We start from the raw sequence: 17,426 nt of genomic DNA, 5'->3' as shown, positions 1-17,426 counted from the left end.
TTTCGTATTGATCATACTGTCTTGCCTTACATCTTCAACATCTTTCTTTACTGGAGTGTTCCTAATAATAATCAAGCATGCTTAATATCCTCTCCTGACTCCATGTCACCTTTCAGCTATAACTTCTTACTGTTTCCTCTTTCATTCATTTTATTCACTTCCCAACCTGCTCTAATTATTCTTGAAACTCCACCAGTCTACCATAACTGTTATCATCAAATCAAAGACCTTTGTGTCCCCATATTTAATGGACATTTTTCACCCTTATCTTGCTTTCCCAGTCAGTAACATTTGTTACTCTGAATGATTCCCTTCCTGAAATCCTCTTGGTATCAAAGGTAGAACTACTATTCCTTTGGACATTTGTTTTTAGTCTCATCTGTGGGCTTTCCCCTCTTTACCTGACTTTTTTTGTTTAACTGCTGAATCCTTTACCTAATTCAAATACAAAATTTGAGTCAACACATTTTCATCTTAAAGGAAATACAACAACTTATAAATAAGTGCTGGCTTGTATAAAAGTATGCCTAACACTGAATAATCTCTTTAATATTAATAATATAAACATATCAAGAGTTGACAATCCACATATTGGAGAAACTAATTACTATTAAGTTTTCATTACAATAAGACTCATTCCCATACAGATTTGAAACATTATTCTAAAGGTTTATGCCATGGAGATTGTCCCCTAAAGATCTGATTGCGTTATTACTGAAATCACCCTGGTTTCAAAATGCCACGTTCTGTTTTATACCTCTTCATTTGCGGTTTTTTTCCCTACCTGGAGAGCCCTTCCCCAACTTTTCTTTAGTGAATCTTTATTTGAATGGCTTCAGCGCAACTTATTTATTGCCTTTGCTGTACATCCTTGTAGATATCTTTATTTCTGCACTTATCACAGTGAAGAGAACTTAATTTTTCACCAGGACAACAAAATTCCTTGTAAATACTTGCCATAACTTGTTTATTTCTAATGCCTGGTGCTTAGCTCATTTGTTTGTCTTTTAAATATTGGTATTCCTCAAGGTCCTATCCTTGTTCTCCTTTATCATACTCTTAGTCATTCCATCTATTTTCCTGACTTAATTGCTATCCATATACTAATAGCTCCGGCTCTATATCTATAGCCCAGACATTTATTCTGGACTTTAAACCTGTATTTCCAAATAAATATAGATTTAAAAGTTTGGTACTCCCAATTAGATGTTCCAAAAACATCTAAATGTTACATGTCCAAAACTAAATTCATTAGTATTGCCCCAAACCTAGTCTCCCTTAGAGCATACTCCTACTATCCACCCATTTGCTCGTCAGAGTGCTGCATTCAATACTGGCTTATCTTCTCTCTTACTTTCACACATCTAATCATGTCAAGTTTGTCAGTTCTGTCAGTGCTGAAGAAGGTGAGCCAAGGTAGGCACTCACCTTGAGCACAAAATTTAAGGAAGTACCCAAAATTCAATAATCAAGACAAAGAGTATCCTCTGTCTCACCCTTAATCCATTCTTTTTCCACATTACAGTCAGAAATACCACTGAAAAATAAACATCTAACGATCATACCTCTATTTAAAACCCTTTTGAAGCTCCCTACTATTCTCCTGATAAAGTTCTAATTCCTTAATAAGTTAAAAGCCTTTCATTATCTGGTTTCTGTCAGTTTCTCCTCTTTCTCCTCTGTTCCTTCAAGGCCTTCAAATATGTCATACTATTTCTCAACCCTTTGTCTTATAGATACCATGTCTATTTGTTTCACTTTCAATCTCTTCTTTGATTAACTGCTGTTAATACTTTAGGTCTTACCTTCCCTATCATTTCTTTAGGCAAAGCTTTTCTGAGCCTCAAAGTCTTAGGTATCCCTCTGTGTTCTTATAGCTTCCTCTGTATTTCTCTAGTTGTGACAGTGATGATACTATATTGAAAGATCCTGTTTACTTATCTGTCTCCCTCTTCCTGCTGGACCAAATAAATCCTTTGAAAGCATAAATTCTGTAGCTACCTAATTCAACAACGTGATCCCAGTACCTAGCACAGAATCTAACACATTAAATGTTCATTAAATAGATGTTTGTTGAATGAATTAATGAGTGAAAAAATCAAATAAATGAAATTATAGTGAAAAATCAGAGAACTGATTTATTAGTACCCAGAAAACTGAAGTAACTAATGATGACAGCTAACACTTAACATTTAACATTCAATTAAACATTTCATAATTTGTAAACATTTCAAAAGCATCTCTTTTGATCTTCATAATTACTATGATATGTAAATAATATTGTGCAATGATCCAGAGAAAAAGACATAGTACTAATCAGGAAAACTAGGAATATATTTGGCTTTGAAGAGAGAAGGAAGCAGAATGTATTATCACTGGGCCCTAAACTAACACATAAATTTCCTTGGAATTGGAATTGCAACTTGCCTGAGTAATATTATTATCCCCCAAACTCTGTTTGAAAATAATCAGCTGAGCCTCTGGGCTCTTTATCCTTTATTGAGCTCTTTATGTGTTTGGACTGGATATCCTCCAGGGGGGTGTCACCCACAGGCTCAGTGTGAGAACAGGTTTCCAGGTCAATGATTAAAAACAATCATGTCCAAGTTTCCCCTTAGACTGTTTAAACTAAGCAACGCATATATTCCTCTTCCTCTTCCATTGCTGGCTTCTCAGTGGTAAAGAGAATGCCACTTGATCTAAGTTGCATCAGTTTTCCCCTACTTATTCAACTCCTCTTATTCTCTTTGCTCAGGAGCAAACTTCTTGGAAGCATTGCAGAGCAAGGCAGAAACAGCTGACCCTAGAAGCTTTAAAAGTCCCAAAAAGTTTTTACATCTTCCAGTTACCAGATAGTTATCAGATGAAATAAGCTGGTTCAAGAGGAAGGATTATTTTCTTTGCTTCATTATATATTGCAGTGTAGATCAGTACATCTCAACTGTGACTACAATTAGAATCAACTAGATACTTAAAAAATTTTAGATGCCACAGCCGTATCCCACAGAGATCCTGATTTATTTGGTTCTACATGGCATCCAAGGATCAGTCTTTTTAAAACTCTCAGGAAGCTTATTATATAACTGTGGGCACTATTTTTTTTAAGGCTTCTAACTTTATTCAGTTAATTTATCTACAATGTCTAGGGGAAACCCCTACAATAACACCTAATAGGTTTGCATGAGGACTAAATAAAATAGTCTGTGTATAGTGCTTACTCATGCTTTCCACGTGGAAGGCATCAGTGGTTATTAGTTTCCTTCACTGCACTTACCAAGAGCTATCAGCATAAGCAATCCTGGAACTCCAAAAGCCAATGCGTAGCAGTCCTTCCCAAAACACTGCACATCTCCTACAGGAAAAAACAGAACCAAATTAATCCTGAATCTTAAATTTTTGATGTTCTGTTCTGTAAGCTCAGGTTTTTGAGGTCATAGACATAGCCATCTTCTTTCCTCCCAACACCTAATCCATAATCCTTCTTTTGGGCCAGACAAATCAAGATTAAAAGAAATTCGCTCAGATTTTCAAACTCATATAAAAGGAGAAGGTGGACAGTAAGAAGCCTTGAACAGATTTCTGGCTGGGCAGAGTAAAGCTTATACAGAGGCCCTCAGAAAAGATCCCAACCTCTCAGCATGGGTGTGACAAATGTAGAAATCAAGCTCCCTGCATTGATGGAGAGGTAGAAGACTGAGAAGTATCTAGTCCGTTCCTCTGCCTGAAAAAAAAAAAAAAAAAAAAAAGCCAAAACAGGACAAATCATCAGTTCAATGTGCCTCCTTGGTCCACCCCCCACCTCTTCAGACTCATTAAGAGGTACGATTCAGATACTGTCTCCAAAGTATGTGAATGTCATATTAGATATTTTAACACATATCTTGCTGACCCAAAATAAACATTTCTCTATCTTTCACACCCTAGTACAATCATCTTTAACATTTTTTTACCCTTTTATATTGGCAAAAATGATCATCTTGTATACTATGTCTATGTACTGTGTCCTATAGTGTTTATTCTAGTATTAGTCTCTGTATTAAATTTCTGTTTCAGTAGGTTGAGAGTTCCTTTAGAGCAGAAAAAAAAAAAAAAACATTACTTTCTGTAATCCTCACAAGCATCACTAGCATAGCACCTGTCTTATCTTAGATTCAGTAAATGTTTATTAAACTGAATTAAGTTAGTGAATGAGTGGCTGAGTTAAATAATAGATTTTGTGGAATGTGTGGTACGAATAGGACTAGAATATGGAACAGTTGAGTAAATTGTTGATCAAACAGAATAATTTACCTAATGCTCATGGGAAGTCTGCCAGAGACTATTAAAGAAAGTCTGTGGGCTGGGCAGTGGCCAGTGGAAACTTGGAAGTGGGTTTGTCCTATTACTGAAATATCTTTGTGGAGCACTTACAAAATGAAGCAGCTTTCAAATAAAGTTGCTGACACTTTATTCATTATGCACTTCTGTGCTTCATTCTGACTCCCCTGACACATCAGCACAATCTCCATTTTCCATTTATGGTGTGTTCTGCTTCCTCTTCTGGTCCCCATTTAAACCTGCTCCATTCATCTATGTGTAGAATTCATTGTGCATAGAATCCCACTTGCCAGAGTTTGGTGATTTCTCTAAGGTGAGCAAGCAATTATAATCTATGAACCCTTGGGTAGATAAAGAATATAAAAAAAAAAAAAGAATATAAAATAACCCACATGGTCTGAAAGGTTAGAGAAATGCAGGAAGACATGATACAGAGAAAGAACAAGAGTAAAAAACAAACATGATAAAAGAAACATGATAAATAGCTATAGAAGAGGGAATAATACATGAAGACTGTCAAAAAGGAAAACTGAGAGGTAAAAAGAGGAAGCTAGAAATGTTGGTTGATCTAAGAATAGAGTATTTTCCTTGCCTAGTTGTCACTGCTTCCTTAACAGGTATGTTTTTACCTTTATTCATACTGTCCCCCCATCCCCCATGGACAGTGGAAAGTGTCTAGGAAAAGAAGGAATGATCATCAAGACAGGATCATCTAAAGATATTCATTCTGTTTTATTCCAAATGGTCATTTTCTCCTTCATAGAATCCCAAAGCTAGAGATGCTTATATCATCTCCAAACTACTTATCACCTCCCATTCCCAAAGTGATGACCATGTAACTTCTTAAATACCTTAAGTGAGAGTGAACTCATTAATATTTGAAGTTTTTCCTTTCACCAAGTGAAAAGCTAACTTCCTATAGCTTTCTCTCATTGATCTTTGGTTTAATTACTGACATCCTTCCAATATCTATATAAAGGGAGTAACTCAGAAGGTAAAGAATCTGCCTGCAATGCAGGAGACATAGGTTTGATCCCTGGGTTGGGAAGATCCTCTGGAGAAAGAAATGGCAACCCACTCCAGTACTCTCACCTGGAAAATCCCATGGACAGGGATGCCTGGCGTGCTGCAGCCCATGGGGTCACAAAGAGTTGGACACAACTGAGTGACTAAACAACAACTTCCAGTATCTATAGATAGTTATAATATTCTCTTTTAAGTCTTATCTTATCCAGTCTAAATATCTTCATTTCCATCAATTTTTCTTCCTAAGCTGCATCTTTTTAGTCCTGGTCATATTCCTTTGAAATGTTTCCATTTTTCTCTTCATTAATGATCAGTACTGAACCCAGCACTGAACACTACTCAGATATGTTCTAACTACTGGATTACTTCAGTCTTAGCAAATGGCTACCTGTCATTTAATGCCTGCTCTAATTCTTGAAAATACAGAAATGACAGGACTCTTACGTGTTTTTCTTCAAATTGGTCTCCACCAAAAGCTGCCACACAGGGTTTGATACCTCCTGTCCCCAAAGCTATTAGACTCAGGCCGACCATTGACAGGACTCTGAAATGGAAATGTGAGAGTACTAACCATACTGATACTAAACACAACTGTAGAAATGGAATATAGAGCTATAAGAGAAAAAAATATGTGTACAAGGGCACGACCTCCTTCACATTTCTATATTGTGGGCACTTCCCAATGGCTTCCTCCTGGGAGAGACTCAGGAGCACTTATCTTCATAATCCTTGAGTTTCTGCCAGAAAGTATCATTACATGGGAAGATTTTGTCCCTGATAGTTTAATTTACCTCATGTGTACAACATATAGAAGCCGATACTCAAGGACCTCCAGAGTTAAGACTGTTCTCAGTATCATCATAGTCAAAGGGACATGTCAATAGAAAGACCTTGTGAACCTTTATCCCACATATTCTTAGTAACCACAAAATAAAATCTTAAGTTAGTCATAACTAATGGAAGAAATGTCAGTGATTTCTGATGGAACAACAATAACAAGGTATCTCAGTTCAGTTCAGTTCAGTTGTTCAGTCGTGTCTGACTCTTTGCGACCCCATGAATTGCAGCACGCCAGGCCTCCCTGTCCATCACCAACTCCCGGAGTTCACTCAGACTCACGTCCATCGAATCGGTGATGCCATCCAGCCATCTCATCCTCTGTCGTCCCCTTCTCCTCCTGCCCCCAATCCCTCCCAGCATCAGAGTCTTTTCCAATGAGTCAACTCTTTTCATGAGGTGGCCAAAGTACTGGAGTTTCAGCTTCAGCATCAGTCCTTCCAAAGAAATCCCAGGGCTGATCTCCTTCAGAATGGACTGGTTGGATCTTCTTGCAGTCCAAGGGACTCTCAAGAGTCTTCTCCAACACCACAGTTCAAAAAGCATCAATCCTTCAGCACTCAGCTTTCTTCACAGTCCAACTCTCACATCCATACATGACCACTGGAAAAACCATAGCCTTGACTAGATGGAGCTTTGTTTGCAAAGTAATGTCTCTGCTTTTCAATATGCTATCTAGCTTGGTCATAACTTTCCTTCCAAGGAGTAAGCATCTTTTAATTTCATAGCTGCAGTCACCATCTGCAGTGATTTTGGAGCCCAGAAGAATAAAGTCTGACACTGTTTCCACTGTTTCCCCATCTATTTCCCATGAAGTGGTGGGACTGGATGCCATGATCTTTGTTTTCTGAATGTTGAGCTTAAGCTAATATCCATTAAATCTCAAACAAAATTCTTAACTCAATGGAGAATACATGTCTAGCCACATTATAAACACAAATATAGATAACCTGCTTCATGAACAAGTCTAATCCTCTCTGACTGAACCAATAAACGTCAGAGCCTATCAAGATTCTCTGGCATCATAAACATCAATAACTTAACAAAGAGGGACACAGCAACTGGAATATATGGAACTACACATAAATGGAAATAATTCAAGCTTTGAATATTAATTCTACAATATACTATAAAGAAGTATCATGGACATTTTTTAAAACTCTGTTAAAGTACAATGTGTGGATGGGTAAACAGGTGAAGGAATACGGAGGGCATGAAGATTTTCATGTCTTCAAGCATATGTAGAGCTTCTGTGAAAAGGATGCTAACTGAGCATTCTACAAGTCTCCAAATATTTAATAAAAACACATGAGCTCAGATAAAGCAGGAAAGAGTTCAACTAGTTAAATATTTTTTCTTAACCAATTTGGTATAATAAAATAGTGACCCAGCAACCCCACTGCTGGGCATACACACTGAGGAAACCAGAATTGAAAGAGACACGTGTACCCCAATGTTCATCGCAGCACTGTTTATAATAGCCAGGACATGGAAGCAACCTAGACGTTCATCAGCAGATGAATGGATAAGAACACTGTGGTACATATACACAATGGAATATTACTCAGCCATTAAAAAGAATACATTTGAATCAGTTCTAATGAGGTGGATGAAACTGGAGCCTATTATACAGAGTGAAGTAAGCCAGAAAGAAAAACACCAATACAGTATACTAACGCATATATATGGAATTTAGAAAGATGGTAACGATAACCCTATATGAGAGACAGCAAAAGAGACACAGATGTATAGAAGAGTCTTTTGGACTCTGTGGGAGAGGGAGAGGGTGGGATGATTTGGGGGAATGGCATGGAAACATGTATAATATCATATAAGAAACGAATCACCAGTTCAGGTTTGATACAGGATCCTTGGGGCTGGAGCACTGGGATGACCCGGAGGGATGGTATGGGAAGGGAGGTGGGAGGGGGGTTCAGAGTGGGGAACACGTGTACGCCCGTGGTGGATTCATGTTGATGTGTGGCAGAACCAATACAATATTGTAAAGTAATTAGCCTCCAATTAAAATAAATATAAATTAAAAACAAATATGACCGCAAAAGGCAAAAAATATATATACATAAAAATAAAAAATAAAATAGTGAGTGAAGTCGCTCAGTCGTGTCCAACTGTTTGTGACCCTGTGGACTGTAGGCCACCAGGCTCCTCCGTCCATGGGATTCTCCAGGCAGGAATACTGGAGTGGGTTGCCATTTCCTTCTCCAGGGGATCTTCCTGACCCAGGGATTAAAGCCAGGTCTCCCGCATTACAGGCAGACGCTTTAACCTCTGAGCCACCAGGGAAGCCCAGTAAAATAGTAGGTTGTAAAATAAAGAGACATCTCTAGTAAGATAGAGAAACATCTATAATGAATCCATGAAACATTTACCTGTCCAATGGAGGAAAGTGGTTCTTTTCCAATGAGGAGGTTTATGATTACATGATATCTACATGATTTACATGATTTTACTTACGTGTGTAACATTTGTCCCCCCAGTATTGGTAAGGCACCCATGGACTTAATCACATGGCCAAGCACATACACCAAGGAGAGATAGATGATTGTCCTGTTGAGAAAGTTAAATCCGTCAGTCTACAAACAGAATTCAGAGATTTGAGCAATACAGACTCAGAGTTCATACTGTTCTCAGTGCCAGGATAAATGGAGCAGGAGGAGGAAGGGGTGGAGGAGGAAAGAACTATATGAGAAATGCAAATATAAATAATAATGGCGAATGAAGCAAACAGACTAGAAAAAGGCACAGTAACTCTTCACCCTATAGCATTAGGGACATCCTTTTCTCATGCTTTCTGTTTTTTCCTACCTACCCCACACAGAGAATCCCTGATCTTGTACAGATATATCATGAACAGATTTGATCTGTAGTGAGAGATAATGTTTTAAGAAAGGAGAACCAGAAGAACAGGATATGTTTGACCTCAGGTTTTTCCCCAAGAAATGAGAAAGAATCACATAAACAGGAAAATAAGGGAACAAAGAACTTTCTTTAAACACAGTCACTGGGATAAAGAGGTAAAGGGTTTAATTTGAATACTTAGGTTATTGTAATCCCCACCACAGTTTCCTCATGGACTATTTCGCAAGGGTAAGAAAGGAGCCAGGGCCTTTGAACATACTGTTCAGTGATACATAGCTCATGCAGTTGATAGGGACTTACTGTTATGTTGTTCTTTCTTTCTTTTTTAACTTTTTATTTTATATTGGAGTATATTATATTGGAGTATTTTATATTTTTTATTGGAGCATAGCCAACTAACATTGTTTCGGGGGCACAGCAAAGAAAGGGACTCATCCATACATATATGTGTATCCATTCCCCCCAAACGTTATATTGTTTTTCAAAAAAAGATCTGAATGACAACTAGTAAGTGAAAGAGTGAGGAATTCCAGTAGGAACCTGCGTTGAGATACACACACTGAAACACGGCATGCAATCAAATATACAATATGTATTATGTGTATTGGGACACCAGAATTCTCTTTACATATAAGTAGAATATTAGTACTAGAAGGAACCTTAGAAATTATATAGCTTACTTCTGCAAATTTTAAAGTACCATGTGCTAAAGTGGAATACAAAAAAATGGAATGAAGATAGCAAAGAGAGGCTGGAGATGCCAGAAACCTCAGGATGTGGATTTCTCATTCTAAATGCTAAATATTCCTAGGTTGGCTCACCAGGGAAAGGATCTTAGAGGGTTTATAATGGGAAATAGGAGATAAGAAAAAGGAAGGGACAGGCTTTCCTAAAAGGCCTTGTAGTGTCTTCTGTAGAAAAGTTTTCTTCATTGGAACAAAAAGAATGAATAGAAAGAAACGGAATAAAAAGTAACTGAGAAAAGGCCAGCTATTATGAACACAAAATAGATGATGTATGCTAAATCATCACAGAGAAAAAACAAAAGGAGTCTGAGCTGGAGTGATAGTCTGTGTTGGGAGATCAGGGCAATATCAGATTGTTGGACTAAACAAGTGAGAGAAGTGTAATTGCCTTAAAAGAAAAACAAGCCTACCTTCTAGGTAAAAGATTCAAGGAATTAGTCTAAAATATGAAGAATATAAGTGAGGAAGCTAACAGCAGAGAACTTTAACAGAAAAAGAGAGAAGTCAAGAGAGACTTGGAAATTCTGCATTTGAAATGCAGTTGTCATTGGGGATATTACAGTCCTAACCACAGGACAGAGATCTGCTTCAGCCAGACTTCAGTCTTCCATTTGCAAATGAGGAAAGTGAAATGCACAGAAGTCAAAGGACATTTTTAAAGTGCCATGCTAATTAGGATTAGAATTAGGTCTAGAACTTCTTTCTTACAGTCCGCATTCTTTCAGTTTTATGAACAAGTTAATGTGGAAAAAGGAAAGGGGAAAGAAAGAAGTTTTAAATTTTATTTCTCCATAAGAATATAAAAAGCCAGAGACATTTTAAATTAGAGTTTAGGAACTGAGAAGGAGTATGTGCAATAGGCAGAGACCTACTGTGACAAAGGAAGAGACCTAACATAAAGAGGGTCAGCTCTGACTAGACAAAAAAGATAGGGGGAAGGATATGCTATAGACCCACTCAGAGAAAGAGGAAGTGTAGAAAAGACATCCAAAAGTATTTGGCAAAACACACTTAAGAGAGTGACTTTTAGTGATTGCTATGATCAGGAGACCAGACTGACAGGCACAGGTCACAGGTATAAACCAACACTAGGGACTATGACTAAAAATGTTATTCTCTCTTAAAAGCAACTTGGCATCAAAAATAGCATCTGAGCATGTAGTTAACCTTCTCAGTAGATACTTATAGAAACAGTAAAAAGCCAGTATCCATGTTTAAAAAGTTGTTTTTCATTGTGTATCTATTGGCTACTTTCTCCTACATGTAGCCCTGAAGGAAGTTTCACCTCTCTCCTGACACAGTGAGTTCCTTGTACAAAAGTCAGGGACCGTGGGTGCCCATTTTCTCTTAACAAAGCTAGGATTCTGGGACTTCATATAGAGGAAGTACCTTTAATATATGCTGTGTACTAAATTCAGAAAATTGTGGTTTGAAGGTCTGAGCAATGTTTCTAATGTTACGGGAAACTTTTCATCCTGAAGCTAACTTCTGAAGAAAAGGAAAGGAGTTTGAAATATTTGTTTGTTCATGTTTTTGTCATCATTGTCTTTGGACATGTGAGCTCACCACACCCCCACACATCCCTAAAGAACAAGTTATTCATGTTTTCTCCAACCCACTTTCCTCTGAAAGAGATACCTATTCATTCCTCAAAGAATTTTGTTATTTTAAAAGCAACCACAATACCCACAACAAAATAAAAGTCATCTTCACACCTGCCCACACCTACCCTGCCCACAGTCTTCTGCCTGTGTTCATCTGAGGGTGATATATTTACTAACTGAAATGTTTTTTGTGGGCCTCCTATGTACCAGGCACTGTTTTAAGTGCTGTGGATAAAAAACTATAAATGAGGCTGTTTTCTAAGTGTTTGGAAGAAGATATTAGATTCATATACACATAGTTATTATAAGAGAGAATTTGTCATGTGAGGGTGAAAAATACGGAGTTCAGAGAATATTAGATTAATTCTGGTTAGTGGTGAAAAGTAAGGGGCAGAGGATATTCCATTGCATAGGTGGCATGTGAACTGAGCCTTAAAGAGTTTGGATGTGGAAGGCTGGGGAAGAAAGAGATTTCATGAAGTAGAAACTATGCAAACAGACATGGAAAAGAGATGTTCCTGGCTATTATTAGGTAAATATTAGTATTTGGTTCATCTATTGGACATTCTTGAAAGGGAGTAAGTATGACAGTAAGAGCAGAAAGGTAAGTTGGATGAGATTAGTAGACAACGTGTAAGTAGAAATGTTTAGCAGGGTAGTAATGTGAATGGAGATTTCTTTTAGGAAAATTAATTTGACAGTAGTGCAAGGATTCAATTATGAACAACGATTATGGGAAACAATGAAAACGTCACACATATCCATTATAATAGTCCAGTTCAGAGCCTAAATACAACCAAAACTAGAGTAGTTGTGACTCAGTGTTGAGGTAGGAGGAATATGAGACATAATATAGAAACAGAATTGGTAGAATTTAAAAGCTGATTGGATGCAGAAGTATAGGGAAGCTAGGAGAGAGGATAAGGTGGAATATCCAGGAGATGAATGCTAATGTGCAGTTACAATGCACACTTGGGGCTTGAGTGATAGGTTAAGATTATAGAGTTTGAGGAGACATCAGCATATAGCTAAAACTGACACACAGAACTTGCTAAGGGAAAATCTGGAGAAAGGGAAAAGGGTAAAAGGTATACACTGGGGAAATGCCTACATTCAGGAAAGAGTGAAGTAAACAAAAAGCAAAAAAAAAAAAAAAAAAAAACAGCCAAATTTGGAAGAATCCAAAAAAGTAAAAGAACCAGAAAATACAGTGTTAGAGAAGCCCAGGAAGTTTCAAGAATATAGGAGCAATAAACAGACTAAAATGCTCAACATGAATAAGAATTTACAAAAGATCACTCAGTTTGATGGCATCATTACCAGTGATCTTAGAAAGAGGAATTTCAATAGGATAAAAAGATGACTTATACTATTATTGCACTTACCATAATCTGTTCTGTATTAAAGCTAGTTGACCATGAGCAATGTGAAGCAGGTATTATGTCTTATCTGCTTATCCCTCACAGTTCTTTGGACAAATAGAAGCTGCTCAATAAACATTTATTATATTAAAATCAATGAAATTAAGTTGAATCTAACTGGATTATATTGCACTGCACTATATTATTCTGCCCTAAGATGTCACCACCCTTATGGCAGAAAGTGAAGAAGAACTGCCAGTCCAGGTTCAATGCACGATACTGGATGCTTGCGGCTAGTGCACTGGGACGACCCAGAGGGATGGTATGGGGAGGGAGGAGGGAGGAGGGTTCAGGATGGGGAGCACATGTTTACCTGTGATGGATTCATTTTGATATTTGGCAAAACTAATACAATTATGTAAAGTTTAAAAATAAAATAAAATAAAATAAAAAAGAGCCTCTTGATAAAAGTGAAAGAAGAGAGTAAAAAAGTTGGCTTAAAGCTCAACATTCAGAAAACGAAGATCATGGCATCTGGTCCCATCACTTCATGCAAATAGATGGAGAAACAGTGGAAACAGTGGCTGACTTTATTTTGGGGGGCTCCAAAATCACTACAGATGGTGATTGCAGCATGAAATTAAAAGACGCTTACTCCTTGGAAGAAAAGTTATGACCAACCTAGACAGCATATTAAAAAGCAGAGACATTACTTTGTCAACAAAGGTCCATCTAGTCAAGGCTATAGTTTTTCCAGTGGTCATGTATGGATGTGGGAGTTAGACTATAAAGAAAGCTGAACGCTGAAGAATTGATGCTTTTGAACTGTGGTGTTGGAGAAGACTCTTGAGAGTCCCTTGGACTGCAAGGAGATCCAACCAGTCCATCCTAAAGGAGATCAGTCCCGGGTGTTCATTGGAAGGACCGATGTTGAAGCTGAAACTCCAGTACTTTAGCCACCTGATGCAAAGAGCTAACTCATTTGAAAAGATCTTGATGTTGGGAAAGATTGAGGGCAGGAAGAGAAGGAGATGACAGAGGATAAGATAGTTGGATGGCATCACCGACTCAACGGACATGGGTTTGGGTGGACTCCGGGAGTTGGTGATGGACCAGGAAGCCTGGCGTGCTGCGGTTCATGGGGTTGCAAAGAGTCGGACACGACCAAGTGACTGAACTGAACTGAAGGAGTGATAATGAAGAGTGTGAAAGGAAGACAACAAATATTAAGTGATTCTTTTAAATTTTTGCAGGTAGTGACAATAAGACAAAGAAGATAGAAAAAGAAAGGTTAATAATATTTTTTTGTTTACAGCCATAAGATATTTGCCATTATTTCTAGGACAAGACTACCTCTGAAGAAGAATCTGAAGGCAAGAGATGGAAATATTGAGGGTACAAAGATACCAGTGAGAGTGACCTAGGTGATGGTGATACATATGTAAAAATTCATCCAGTTGTACATTTAAGCCTTTCAGATTTGTATACTTTATTTAAGTTATACATCAATAAAAACAAATTCAAAATAATTAAAATTACCTCATGAAGGATTGAGATTGAGGGTACAAGGAGAGATGGCCAAATTTCCTCTGAAATAGTCAGGAAGCTATTGTTTACCAAATCCCAGAGCTATACTTTTTACAAGGCAGTCATTTAAAAAATAAATTAAAATACTATAAATATGAATCTTTTATTCTGTAACTGAATGAAGACCATACCATGGCTTATGCTTTTTTCTGCATATAATGCCATCCTTCTGTCTGGATGGACTCGGTGACTACTACTACATAAGGAGCACACATAGACCTCAGGCACCTGCCATCTCTCTCCCAAGAAACTATTTAGTACTGTGTTGTGGCTGTAGCACTACATTAGGTGCTGAATAAATACTTTAGAATAATGGATATATCTAGCCCAAAGTGAGATAGAAACCAGTGTTTACTAAAGAGGATTCCTTGGAACACTCGGTCTACAAGATACCCTGAAAAAATATTCCACAGTCAAACAAGTTTGGGAAATGCTACATATTATAACCTTCTCTGGAGAAGGCAATGGCACCCCACTCCAATATTCTTGCCTGGCAAATCCCATGGACAGAGGAGCCTGGTAGGGTGCAGTCCATGGGGTCGCTAAGAGTCCGACACGACTGAGTGACTTCACTTTCACTTTCATGCATTGGAGAAGGAAATGGCAACCCACTCCAGTGTTCTTGCCTGGAGAATCCCAGGGACAGGGGAGCCTGATGGGCTGCCGTCTATGGGGTCGCACAGAGTCAGACACGACTGAAGCGACTTAGCAGCAGCAGCAGCATAACCTTCTCTTGGAGATTTTATAATATTAATTAGCATGTTAAACAGAGAAGGCAATGGCAACCCACTCCAGTGTTCTTGCCTGGAGAATCCCAGGGATGGGGGAGCCTAGTGGGCTGCCATCTATGGAGTCGCACAGAGTCAGACACGACTGAATCGACTTAGCAGCAGCAGCATGTTAAAGGCTCTAAGAAGTCATGCAGTAAAGATACCTTTTTAGCTTTATTCATTCTAGCATTTTCCCAAACTTATTTGACTATGAGAGCTTTATGATCCTACATAACATTCTTTAGATCCTATACAACAAATTTTCAACAGAATGCACTTTGAGAAATGCTAATTTAGACAATTCTGTAGATGACAACTCCACAGAAAATACCTGAGTGATGGATACCTGAGATCCATCTCTGTCCCATGAGAATGATATTATAGATGACAACTATAACATTATCCCCAAACATCTCTTGGTGCTATTTTTAGGGACTTAAAAGATATTGAAATGAATAGACTATTAGTCTAACTCATGAAAATATTTATTATAGTTTTAAGAAAGAACCTACAGAAGGAGATTAGAAAAGAGAATCAGAGATGGTAAAAGAGCTGAAAATAGGGACTTTATAAGAAGATACTAAAAGAGTTGAAATGACTCAATCTGGAGGAGAGATGGATAGTATATAAAATAACAACATTTAATTATACATTTTCTTGTGGGTAGCCATCTTACCACCTGAGATCAGAACAAGAATTGGTCTTAAACTTCAGAACAGAAGATTAAAATTAAATACAAGAAAAAAAATAAAAATATTGGAAAAACTGATAATGAAGAGATAAAACCTTTCTATATTGTCAGTCTGACAGAGATTCTTATTTATCATGGATGACACAAGTATATTCTTGCTTGGAAGCAAGAGGCTAGAAGAGATATCTCTGCATGTTTAATCTGTGAAGCTTCTTGGAAATGTAACCTCCCATCATCCTTACTTGAATTTTCCCAACCATGAGTCAGCAATGGCTGCTCCCAGGATGGGAGTGAAGTAACAGAGGCTGCTGAAGGCGTGGTACACAGATGTGGAAGTGTTTTCACTCCAATGCAGGAAATACAGGAAATACAGGGTCAGCACAGCTAAAGCAAAAAAAAAAAAAAAAGAGAGAGACAAAACAAGGTAGATATATTAAAATTATTTATGGAGGCAAAGAGCATTTGATAGGGTCTTTGCAGGTGATCTTGATCTTCAGCACTCCTATCAGTAGTAACTTCTGAGCAGCAGAAGCAGGGTCCCTCGGAGTTGTGAGGGTGAAAGGGGCTATGCTTAGTGTGTGTGTGTGTTACTCAGTCATGTCCAGCTCTTTGTGACCCCATGGACTGAAGCCCATCAGGCTTCTCTGTCCATGGAATTCTCCAGGCAGGAATACTGGAATGGGTTGCCATTTCCTTCTCCCACGTATCTTCCCAACCCAGGGATTACACCACGGTCTCCCGCATTGCAGGCAGATGCTTTATGGACTGAGCCACTGCAATACACCTCCCTTCAGTCTTCATGCACATAGCATCATTTAGGCCAACCTGAAAGATAACATGGCCTGATGTTATCTTTATCTAATATCTAATAATCCTTCCTTCTCCTTCCCAGCAACAATATAATTCATAGGCCTAAGGAACAAAAATTAACAATGGAATGCTGATAATGAGTTTTTCCACTTATATTCTCATAGGCTGTATTCTGGTTTCCACTACTCTTTTTTGTTCTTGGCCTGTATGAGTTAGAAGGTGAAATCCCACCAGGCATTTTTTGGAAGTCTTCGCCAAAGGCAAGGACCAGCTGGATGAAGGTAAAGAGTAGATAAGAGAAATAAGTGCATATAAGACAGATTGTTACAAACATGGGGTGAGAGTGAGTGGAGAAAAGTAGGATTGGGAGACACAAAATTACCTTTCATGCCATAATAGGAAAAGCGCTCACAGAATTCATTCACCACAATGAAGACAATACTCAGTGGATAGTTGGAGCCACAGATTTTCTAGGAAACAAAAAGACACTGGTTCAAGCATGAACAATATTTCCCTATTTAGATCATTATACTGTTTTGCAACAGAAAAAAACATTAAGTCACCATGATAGGTCATGTGAAGAAGCAATGGTCCCTACTCTTCATGAAATAGCCAGTATCCTATTAAAAGTGCTTGCATTGCTGATTTAGCAGTCAAACAAGCTATTCTGAATATTCCTTTGTCCCTCAAACATTAATATGGAGCTGCTCAGGCACTTCTTGATATAGACACTAGGACCTGTTCATCTTCCCACAGGTACTAAATGGAAAGCCTGGGGCACTGGGGAAGAGAATAAT

General features: G+C 38.0%; 1 protein-coding gene across 2 annotated transcripts in view; it reads right to left on the bottom strand.

Moving 5' to 3' along the window:
* Nucleotides 1–17,426, bottom strand: part of SLC15A2 (solute carrier family 15 member 2) — a 43,329-nt gene that overhangs the window by 24,202 nt on the left and 1,701 nt on the right. The window contains exons 2-7 of one of the 2 annotated variants that reach the window (XM_070797039.1): nt 17,012–17,099; nt 16,062–16,203; nt 8,656–8,748; nt 5,788–5,887; nt 3,631–3,721; nt 3,275–3,352 (exon numbers count right to left, since the gene is read on the bottom strand). In XM_070797039.1, coding sequence (XP_070653140.1) covers nt 3,275–3,352; nt 3,631–3,721; nt 5,788–5,887; nt 8,656–8,748; nt 16,062–16,203; nt 17,012–17,099 — 592 coding nt within the window. The remainder of the gene's footprint in view (nt 1–3,274; nt 3,353–3,630; nt 3,722–5,787; nt 5,888–8,655; nt 8,749–16,061; nt 16,204–17,011; nt 17,100–17,426) is intronic. The other variant, XM_070797085.1, reaches the window with a different exon arrangement.

The sequence above is a fragment of the Bos indicus genome, chromosome 1, assembly GCF_029378745.1.
Source record: "Bos indicus isolate NIAB-ARS_2022 breed Sahiwal x Tharparkar chromosome 1, NIAB-ARS_B.indTharparkar_mat_pri_1.0, whole genome shotgun sequence".
Classification (NCBI taxonomy): domain Eukaryota; kingdom Metazoa; phylum Chordata; class Mammalia; order Artiodactyla; family Bovidae; genus Bos; species Bos indicus.
This window is presented reverse-complemented; position numbering and strand designations above follow the sequence as displayed.